Source organism: Sipha flava, unplaced genomic scaffold (genome assembly GCF_003268045.1).
Source record: "Sipha flava isolate LNK unplaced genomic scaffold, YSA_version1 236_pilon_pilon, whole genome shotgun sequence".
Lineage (NCBI taxonomy): Eukaryota > Metazoa > Arthropoda > Insecta > Hemiptera > Aphididae > Sipha > Sipha flava.
The window spans coordinates 2,062,215-2,074,308 of record NW_020272878.1 but is presented as its reverse complement, the minus strand read 5'-3'; the positions used below and the strand labels follow the sequence as shown (position 1 = coordinate 2,074,308).

Here is a 12,094-nt window from a genome sequence, read left to right as displayed (position 1 = left end):
CCTTATAATATGACATAATCATTGTAAACGTAATTATTATCTAGTACTTTTTTCAATTAAAAAGTAAACCATAGTGTGAAATAAATTACTGAAAAAAATCAACGATACAATATTGTTGACCTTTTAGTGTAAGGATTATTTAATTTATATAATAACAAATCATACGTTTTTGAAAAATTACACGTTTTATTTTTTTATTTCTTATATCTTTACGACATTATAGCATGACGATTATTAAGTAAGTATTTAAGATACAAAGAGAAAAAAAATTATCTTTTAAAAATTTTCAACTAAATTTTTTTCTTAGAAATAGCTACACATCATACATTTTATAGTATTTCACTCCAAATTGGAGTACATAAAGTATATTGACATTATATGAAATAAAGGAATCAACTCGATAATGAATTATATATAAATAACCTTGACAAATGTATGTGATATTAAACTTAAGTTCTATACAAATATTAAGCAATATTTTTTTCTAAATTTGTTAACTTTTCGTGGCAGGGGGGAGGGAGTTAACACAACTCACACTAGACATCGCTCAGGAATTGAGTTAAATTCATAATTATTACAATATTATTGCAGTGAATATTTTAAGGAATTTTCTCTGAGAGATAAAAAAAAAAAATCGATAAATTCAACATCAAAAAACTATAAAAAAAACCTAAAAAAAAAAAAAAATTTAGGGTTCAAAACCAGTGTTGAAAAGTTTTTCGAACATTAAAAACTCTAATAATACCATCCAAACTCGTAATGGTATGTATAGTACAATATAATACAATATCGTTTGGTTTTTATCGGTTTTCCATGATAGATATTCTAATAATCAATATAATTAATGTTTCAATTTCAAATCGTCAAACGAAATGATAAACAAATAATAAAATCAAACATACAAAATTACTACTAAATAAAATTATAAAATAATTACAAATATCTTAATTTTTGCCAAAACTTCAATGTCGCTCAACAATTAAAGATATCATCTCCTAGGCGACAATTATGTCGCTCAGTATATTGGTAAAAAATGCATTGTATTATTGGATATAAATTTAAAATCATAGTTGTAAATGTAATAGTTTTAAATATTATATAAAATTGTGTAGTACTTAGGTAAAATAAATATATGAGTACTTAAATATATAATGGATATTAGATTTTTTTAATTTTTTCTTATAATTTAAATTCTTATCAATTCTCTATAAATTAAACGCTAATAGTTTTTATATTCCTATACATAACAATAAACTAAAATAAATTTACAATCATTTTCTGCTGAATGAATAAATAAATTTAAATTATAACACGATCTATTATTATAAACAATTTACACAACTAATAATATTATTCACGAAAATGGGAACTTAAAAAATAGGTACATATTAAGTATTTTTTTTTAAGATAGTAAAAAAAGATGTTTTCGATAACCACACGAAATAAAAATTACAATAACTAGGGTTCAGATATTTATAAATTTAAAATAACTCCAATTAATTTAAAATATGAATATTTAGCAAAAAAAAATTAACAACATTTACTCAAATTGAATGTTTTTTAACTTTAGATATTTAATATTAAATAAAAATATATAATTTATTTATTTAAAATAAAATTAGATGTTATACATTGATTTTTTAATATTGTTAAATTGGTAGCTACGTTTGTTGTTCGAAAGTAGAATTTTGTAGCATGAAAAACTTCTTTCTACATCTATTGATGTTTTTAGAGCATATTTGGAAAATGCGAGATAAAAATTGTGAAATTAACTTTATAGTAGTCTAAATACATTTTCAATTTAAATAATTTTAAAAATGTTTGAAAATAATTATTGAAATATCCATTTATATTCTTAGAATCCAAAAACAATAAATTTAAAATATAAACAAAATATGCAAAATTATGTTAGGTATAATAGTATTATTTGATTTAGTAGAATATGAATAAAATTCCTATCTAGGTAAGCATTGAATTGGATAAATAAAAAATAATATGCAATACCATAAACATTTGAGGCCTAATAATAACTCTTAATAAAACTAATAAAATAATAAGAACTAAAATTGTTGTGCTCAAAAAGTATAGATGCAGAACACAATATTCTGGAATATTGACATAATTTGTTCCCTAAATCCGTAGGGACTCAGGACGTGCTACTTGAGCCCATTATTCTGAGCTTAATAGTTAGTACAATTATAAATTCTGATTCCTTAAATCAGTGATTTTCAACGTTGGCATTATCGCCCCCTAGTAGGATTTTTTAGTTTTGAGGGAGGGCGTTTTACTTAAGGGGGCGATTCAACTATGTCTTCATTGTTATTGTTCATGACTTATTGAAATAAAATGTTTAGGTAACTGCGTACAATCAAAAATAATAATGTACCAAAAGTAATATAAATAATTATGCAGGTATAAATAATATGTACACACACTACAATATCATTAAATACCAGTCAAATGGTATATAGTTAAGAAATCGGTTGAACATATCTGAAAAGGGAAATTTAAGAGTGATGCTTATATTTATTTACCCAAGCAAGGCCGTATCTGGAGGGGGTCCATGGTGTCTAGACCCCCCACCCCCGAAATGTCTTCAATGTTTTACGAATGTTTATAATACTTATTTAATTTAATTTATAATACTAGTTTAATTTAGTAGTAATTTATAATAGTATTTATAATACTAACATAAATATTTTCTGTCAAAAATGACTTAAACTCCAATTAATCATTGACTTATTATAATTTTATATCATAATATCATAAGAAAATATGATATTAATTTTAATAAAAGAAGATTAAATCTTTTTTTGTCTTATTTTTAACCAAATATCAAAAATTAAAATCTAAATTTAATAAAATTACAATACACAAATGTTGGACCTCTCTCGCAAAAAAAATTCCAACTCCGGCCTTGGACCCAAGTATCATTTTATTAGTAGGATCATTAACCTCAAGGTAGTCACTAATCAAAAGTAATTTTTTTTTTTAATTATTTAATAGTCAATTTTATATTATATTTATATAAATAATTTTTTTAGTAGATTTAAGAATTTAGTATATAAAAATAAAAATTTTTCATAGCTTTTTCTATCTTATAATTTAATTAAATGGCAGATTATAGAAATCAAATTATATATTTTTTTAATTTATCCGGGGGAAGGGGGCATTATCAGATTTTTGAAGATCTAAAAGTTGAGTAATGAAAGGTTGGAAATCACCGCCTTAAATATTCCGTAAAAAGTTAATAATATAAATAATAATTTATGCCATAGATAAAGTAAAATTGTAAACATATACCTATAATAAATTATGAATATTTTATTAATGAATTTAGTGTTTTATTTAAATAATACTTACCAAAGCAGCCAGCTTTCTTCATTAATTTTTTTTTTGATAGTATTTTCATGGCCTAAACATTTATTTTAAACGTTAAATTATTTGATTTATATAAAACTAAAAGTGATTATACTTTGATCATTTATACATTTTTAATAATAATTTATTCACTAGTTTAATCATTTATCCGGTAGTTTGGTGTTATTCATAGATATTTTATGAATATTAAAGTAAGAAAACTACTATAATTCAACAAACATTTTTTATTATTTATAACAAAATTATTAAAATAATAATAAATTTAATTTTTGATAAACATTTAAATTTTTTTAGCAAAAGTATACATCAAATAACAGTTTTTAATAATAATTACGAGTATATTGTGCGCTGTAAATTCGAATACGACGCTTATAATAAACGTCGTTTTATAAATACATAAATAAATAAACAAATAGTTTATGTATAGAAATAAATAAATAAATGTATAAAAGCTTAGATTGGAGTATTATTATGTTGGCAAGACAACTAATTTTTCTCAATGTATTTTTTCCTTTATTTTTTCATATTCATTCGCAATTTTATTGATTTACAGTTTATATGACGATGCATTTTTAATTCGAAACCAGTCATAATTTACAAAAATAATATTACTCCAGGCTAAGCTTTTATTTATTTATTTATTTCTGTATATACACTATTGGTTTATTTATTTATATATAAATTTATGATTATTAACCGTTTAAAAATTTTTAATTTTTATTACATTTTTTATTATTTTATTATTTGTCATTTTATAATTACAATTCTGATTCAATTTTTTTACTTAATCGAAATATGTTTTTGAATCAATATCAAATTATTTATCTGAAAATAATTAAATGTGTTTTTACTAATGGTTTAAAAGAAAAAAAACTGAGGGAAGTTTGCTTAATAAACGGATAAGGTTATGATGTAATATGGAATTGTTTTTTTTTTATTTTTTATGAGAATTATTTAAAAAAATTATAATTAAAAATTAATCATACTTACGTAATGTTTGTCATCTAGTTCATTATACGCCAATTTTACAAGTCCATACGTTCCCTAAAAAGATAAATCAATAATACATATTCTATAAGTACAATTTTTACTTATTGTGATAATTTTATTAACACAGTATTGAACTTCAGGACGTTAGAGCTATACACTTTATTTTTAATAGTAGTTAAATTTATTGTTTTGAGAAACATGGTTACAAAATTTTAAAAAATCACTTAGAATAGTGTGCAAAAGTAAAATGTTTCTGGTCATTAAAATTGATCAGAAAACACATATTTTTTTAGTAAAATATATTTTTCAAAATTTTCCCTTTGTGTCTTTGTCTTAAGAAATATTATTCATGTTTAAAAGAATGTTGATTATTTTTCGAGAATATAATAATACCATAAGAGGTTATTTTTTACAATACACTATATATTTATATATTATGTTTATCAAATGTTGACATTCTTATTATCTAGTAAAACATTTATTCCCTTTTTACTTTTATTAGCAACCTCTTTTTATAAGAAATAAAATTATCATAAAGATATATAGGTATATATAAAGACAGTAAAAAATTAATGGGATTGAAATAAACCAATTATTCACTGTCAAATTTGGTGTCAATATAGTAAACTGAATTGTGACACGCAGGTTAGGCTATACATAAATAGATAGGCACTCTATATAGTGAGTATAAGTTCTACAATAATTCATATATTTATACACAATAATTTAAATTTTAAATTGGTATTACTGTACCATCATGAGGGAGATTTACATTTTTACTTATATAAATATATAACTCATATTCTGATGATTCTAATCAAACTTTTTTAATTTCTAACTGAAAATAATATTCTACCTATTTATAACAGTAAATGATGCCGAATAGTTGATATATACAAATAAAATGTCACTTCTGTTAATATGATGGTTATTAAGTTTCTAAAAACCAAAAGAGAAAGGATAATTCATTATCAAAACTATGTATTGTATATTTATATGTATTTCATATTTATTTGTGTTAAAAAAAAAAATCCATGGGGATATATATATTCTATATTTTCGATTCCTATATTTTTTGGCATTCTGGTTCCTTAATAAATTACTAATTTCAATCTTTAAAATTAGTTGCGTAAAATATTAACAAAGGAATATTTAAAATATAAATGTAAAAACAGTTCAAATAGTGCTATCGCATTTATAGTATAAAGCATACTATTGAAGTAAAAATAATAACCATATTATATATATTTTTAATATAAAGCATATTATTGAAGTAAAAATAATAATCCTACTTAATTATAAAGCATAATATCTAGGTATACTAAAAAGGCAAATTTGAAAAACAGTCATCTTATTGTATCGACAAATCATCAAAAAAAAAATTCAAAGTTCTAAAAATAATAATTAGGATTTTGGAGATTATCTTATTATTGGTAAGGTTTATAAAATATAATGTACTATAAATTATGTAATTATAGTATAATAGCCGATAGTATGAACAATATACTCCAATTATAATAACTTAAATGTTTAATTATTGTAGGTATAAACAAATTTGCAACGGTACTATACCTGCCCGATGGAATCAATTAACTTGTATTGATTGAGCTTTTGATGAACATTCGGATCATCCAAGCTCTGCGCGTTGATCGACACGCGACATTCGCGTAAAGGTGGTCGACGTCTTCCAATCCGTGGTGAACATGCCGGGGAATAAGGCAAATTAGGACATATTGGTCGAAGGGACGGTGTCAGTGCTGTCGTTGTTGCAGATTCAGTCTTTTTTGTTCTCACAGCATCTAAGTCTCGTGGACATTCAACAACCGGTGCAGCTGTGGGTTGCTGGGGATCCTGCGTTTGGTGCTCGTTTATGATAACTAAAGGACATTGCTGCGAGTCACTGACTACTGTTTGCACAGCGGTCGTCGATTTCTCGGATGACGGCAAAGGATTCGCGTCCACAGACACTGCCGCATGTCGACTGTACAGAAAAAAATTGAATTCCTGTGGTTAAATTTAATAATTATATACATGAGTACATCAACACGATGACTGATGACGTTAAAACAGGTTCAATTGTACAGATACTCCTTGCAAATTTGAAAAAAAATGACTATGGTCAAAAATAATCACATGTTTTTATTTTAAAGGTGTATTGCGATCTAAAATGTACACATATAGTAACTTCTAGCAAATATTTTATAGTTATCCGTTTTCGAATTGTTCTGAAGGTTTTTCACAGACGATTCAACAAATATCGAAATATGATAAAAAATTGTAAAGCTGTTTAATAAAAATTATAATAATATTAGCTTAATATTAGTTATTTCATTCTACTTTTAAAAATAATAATCTTAGAATTTTTTTAACTATACAGAAATGCCTGCAGTCAAGCGCGCCCGCAGAATGAAATCCCACCCGGAGTAAGATTAAAATTCTAAGAGTCCCAACGTGTATCTAAAAATATATGAGAACAAAATCAAATACCATAGAAATCGGTACACGGGAGAATTTATAGTCTTAAGCGATATGCAGTCTTGCGTAAACATTGTAAACAAATAAATACATTCAAGATTATACATTTTAGAATACCTAAAAATATGATAAATTTTACTAAACTTCATAAATGGATCTCAATAAAATTGTTATAATCAATATGTGTAGTATTAAATTAACAATAGTTTTGAAACAAAAGTTCCCAGTAGGGGTAATGGCTCCTTTGGCCGCCCTTGCGGGCGCCCATGCCTGCAGTTATGACAATAAATTACAATTATTCATTTAGTAACAATAAATTACATAATATTATATTATATAAGTGTTTACTGTAATAGTATATTTTACAATAAAAACTTAAGTATACACTTCACATAAAATATTACGATTTTTTAATTTAAATAAACATAACTATTTGTTGTTATTGAGGTTTTACGGCTTAATTATTTTTTACTAATCGTTTATTATCATGTTTTATTTTAATTGAAACTTAAGTTCAATAAAAATATGTTCATCAAAATGCTTTAAAGATGAAACATGCATTGTAAAATGGGCACAGTGAAATTGTAATTTGTAATAATATTTTATATTGTGCTATTAACTATAATATGTAATAACCTAATAGTGTGACCTGAAATTTAAATAATTTATGTAGGTAGCAGTTTAATTTTGCACATCGATTTGTAACTATACAATATTTACATAATTTCACTTTGAGTATATATTTCATATATGTGATTAATCGATGTATATACCATTGAATGTGAATTAGAAATTCATTAACTAAAATTGATTGAAAATACATTTATTATAATAATAATAAACAAATTATAAGTCATAGACAAATAGTTTATATATTGTTTTTTATATTGTTTATTTATATATTGTCGTTATTTAAAGAATATATAACAATATCATTACACTGGGGTCATACGTAAGTAATATATAATAATATATACTTATTTATAATATATATTATTATATATTTGTATTAGATACTTACGTCATAGTTATAATAAACAATATAGTGATTAAATTAATATGTGTATATTTTTTAACTACATTTTAATGTAGTTGTTTTTTTGTTTGTCTAAGGTCTAGAGCATTATAGCATCTGTGGCTATCGCTAGTCATTTATAACTATATCTCAAATATTATTTTTTTGACTCGATTACATTTAAGTACCCAAATTTACCAAATTACGTTTTGAGCGTATCTAACCGCTAAATATTTAGATAATCACCCATATAAGAAAATGAAGTTATAATATTATATGCCTACAAATATATACATAACTAATATTATATTTAATTTTATAATGCTCAAGAATATAAATCTATGTAACTCATCGATTTTTACTATACAAGCAAAATTGAATACATTTTATAAATACTATTAAATTAATAATGTTTAAATAAATAACACGTTTGCTTAGAATATTTATCGTTAATTTGTTACATTTAGTAAATTCTCCAAATATTATAAAGAATATAATGTTTGAATTATTACCGCTTTTATGCATATTTCAAAACCACTATTAATTACGAAATTAAAAAATTGATTTTAATAAGTTTACATTATTTTTTTGTTTATTATTTCCAATATATCTGCTACCTGGAAATGCTGTTAAGCAAATCCTCAGGTGGCGGTAATAAATTTACCTAAAAACTAAATTGTAAAATCGAATGATCAATTTAATAATCAAAATTTATAATGTATTAATAAGGAATATTTATTATTTTTGAAATAAATTTTGATTGTTAAATAATTCAAATATGTCTTCGATTAGTTTACTAGATGAATATCAAAATGTTTAATAGACTTAGAAAGTTGTAAACAAAACTATTTATGGATAATATAGTTTTACACCAAGACAGGCCATTATTTAATGTAGATACGCTAACTTTTCATTTTATCCTTAAACTATACTTTGCATATATAACATGCAAACAGTGCCGCAACTACCGGGTGTGCAAGGTGTGCATTGCACATCGGCCCCCAAACTGTTATAAGCCCCACACGATGTATTATTATAGACATTTTAATTGAAGTAAATTGATAAATGTAAAAAACAGATTTATCATATTATTAAATATTTATAATCAAATAACATAATCAACTACTAACTAGTTTTCAATAATCAAATGCAATATTATTGATTATAAATACTATTATATTACTAAAATATTTATAATCCTATGGTAATATTAATTCTTAGAATAGAAATAGCAGAAAATAATGCAGGTCTACATTAATGCAAGTCATTTAAAATTGAAGATCCACTAGACTACCTTCCATAATATAAACACCGTTAACATATTTTATTTATATTAGGTAAATACTTTTTTGAAAAAATATTTAGGCCCCAAATTTAAATTTGCATACCAGCCCCATAGCGTGTAGTTGCGGCACTGCATGCAAGACATGTTAAATTATGGTCTCACATACTATCTTAGATTATTAGATATGCTGATCATCATTATTTGATAATTTTTTATATAGTATCAGATATAAAATACGTTTTAAATGCGTTTCTATTTTTTAGTATTAATTTAAATAAAATACTTATTGTTAAATAATGAAAGAAAATAATAACCAAATATTATATTTTTGTAATAAATATACCTATGTACTGAAGTAAATATAAGACTATTTAGGCTACTTTTAACTTACGTTATTTGGGCGCTGATGAGGCGTGACGCTATAATGCCCGTTTTGACTGTTGGAAGTAAAATGCACATGTGCAATGATCACATACTAATGACAGTGGTTGCATACGATTGTTTAGTTACCAAACGACTTAGGTATTAATTATTTTGGAGTGATTCAGAAGAATTTTGCGGTTTAATCTATTGTTCTTTTAAATTATGTTTATTGATTGCTTACAAAAACACCGTTCACTATTATGCTATACCGTTCATATAGAAATAATATAATATATTAGATGAACAAGTAAATTAAGAGAGGCAATTAAAATTCAATAATTATATAATTTCTCATAAATTAATTTATAAATCGACTTAAAAGTATTAGGACCTTATTATAGCATTGGTCCGATACAACGTTGTGTATCTGATGTCGAAACAGTACTGTGTGCGCTGCCTTAACGATGGGCTGCATAGTAGTCACTACCCTTACAAACCTTTATGCGCATGTCAACATAACAATGGTAGTGTAGATACACGGGAAACGTATAGTGAGTACACTCTCGGGTGAGCCACGTAGAAAAAAGGATAAACAGACACATTTATTAATAAAAAATAATCATTATTTGTGACAGCGGAGGTAGTTTGCGGAAATTAATCATTATGTTTTATTTTCATATATTTTTATAATAATATGTATTGAGATCTTATAGGGTGTAGGCTATAATGTTAACCCTATACACATATTTTTCAACACTATTTCATTGTTTAAAAAATAACGGTTTTTAATTTTAATTTTATAAATAACTATAGTTAAAAAAATATTGTTATTAAATTAGGTATAGTTTATATGTTTAGTTGAATAATTTTTGTAAAAATAGGAAATTTATTTACACAATAGCTAGTAATTTGCATAGCAGCTAGTAGATTTGTTTGTTAAACATTAAATGAAAGTAAAAAAAATTATGTATTATAAACGTTTTATGGGTTCAACAAACAATATTTATAAGCACACGATTATATAGTAGAAAATAGAAAATAATAAAAAAACATGTATACACATTTAAAATTACTATAATATATTAGTTACTAGCCTAGTGTATTGTATTCATGTATATTTGAATCTATATACTGAATGAGTTTCAGATTCAAGGTCGATAGTGTTGTTAACGATAATTTTTATTCATTGATTATTGGACTTACGACATACACTGTTAATATTTTTTTTTTTTTTCATTACTGTATAATAGAAATGGTTAAAACCACACGAAATAAATAATTATAGCGTATATGCATAATAACTTTCTCGTACACTCGTTTTAATGAAGAATTAATAATACACGTAATACTGGTTTTTGATGAATTAGACTTGTCAATAAAATATGTATAACTCATTAGAACCACTTCTCGTTTACCTGATGACCCCAAATAAGTGTTTACGTATAATAAAATGTTGTGTATTAAATAATTTTACATACAACGATGTTTTACAAAAAATAAATAAAATAAACGACATTGAAATCTAGTCATAAACACGTATTCTAAGTATACCTAACATATAGTTAATAGTATATTATATGTACCTGATTGTATCTGTAGAGGCAGTAATACTACTCGTTAACCTACAGCTGGCGACCACATCAACTGTGGATGGCTTCCAACCCGTTATCGAAGTTGCTAAAACATAAAAGAAGAATGTATTTAATAATTATTGAACATAGCAGTCATTGTGGATATCGACCTTTTTTCAATAAATTTGTTTTAATATAATGGAATTAAATGAAAAATATACCAATAAATGTTTATAAATATATTATATCTATGACATTATGTGATTTAAATATTATTAATAAATAATTACATTATGTATGAAAAATCTTTAAACAAAATTTATCTACTGCAAAGATTGATAAAAAAATACTATTTCATAGGTACACTCATACACTAATAGTTGGATGTCAAATCATTGTTAATGGAAGTTATCCTATATAATTATAATTCAATAATATGTACAATAACTAATTGTAAATTAATATATTAACTAATTGATAAACAAAATGTTATTGTAATTTGCATGAGTATAAGTAGCTATATGACTATATATAATAATTAAATGAGTTTATTTAACGTTTTGTGTGTTTTATGATTAGCAATTAGCATAATACAAACAGTTGAAGACTATAGTCTATAGCATGTGTATAGTATAGACGTCGGATGATTGACGCCCAATATGCCATCATATAATATGTACATTGTACATACTCGTAATATATATATTATAAAAAAATTAAATACATTATGGTAGATCAGTGTTTCCCAAAGTGAGCGATATCGCCACCTTGGGAGTGCTAGAGCTATCCAGAGGGGCAATGGAAGTTACAAGCTTAATTGAGGGGGCATTTCATTACAAAAAGAGGGCGATATTCTTAAAATGGACATACCCAAATGGGTTTTAGATCCATTCTCAAATACAGAAACCACAGATTCTGCAAAATTAGAAGAAGAATTGATAGAAGTAACTACAAATGAGGAATTAAAATTAAAGTTCAAGGAAGGTTACCAAGTATTCTGGCTACAAAAGCAGA

At 24.5% G+C, this 12,094-nt stretch overlaps 1 protein-coding gene across 4 annotated transcripts in view; it reads right to left on the bottom strand.

Annotated features, from left to right (window-relative positions):
- LOC112683854 (calcium/calmodulin-dependent protein kinase kinase 1) overlaps nucleotides 1-12,094 on the bottom strand; it is a 38,566-nt gene that overhangs the window by 6,621 nt on the left and 19,851 nt on the right. For 2 of the 4 annotated variants that reach the window (XM_025555030.1, XM_025555032.1), the window contains exons 3-6: nucleotides 11,093-11,186; nucleotides 5,944-6,352; nucleotides 4,372-4,425; nucleotides 3,364-3,415 (exon numbers count right to left, since the gene is read on the bottom strand). In XM_025555030.1, coding sequence (XP_025410815.1) covers nucleotides 3,364-3,415; nucleotides 4,372-4,425; nucleotides 5,944-6,352; nucleotides 11,093-11,186 — 609 coding nt within the window. Of the gene's footprint in view, nucleotides 1-3,363; nucleotides 3,416-4,371; nucleotides 4,426-5,943; nucleotides 6,353-9,537; nucleotides 9,804-11,092; nucleotides 11,187-12,094 lie in introns of those variants that run through there. The other 2 variants (XM_025555033.1, XM_025555034.1) reach the window with 2 other exon arrangements.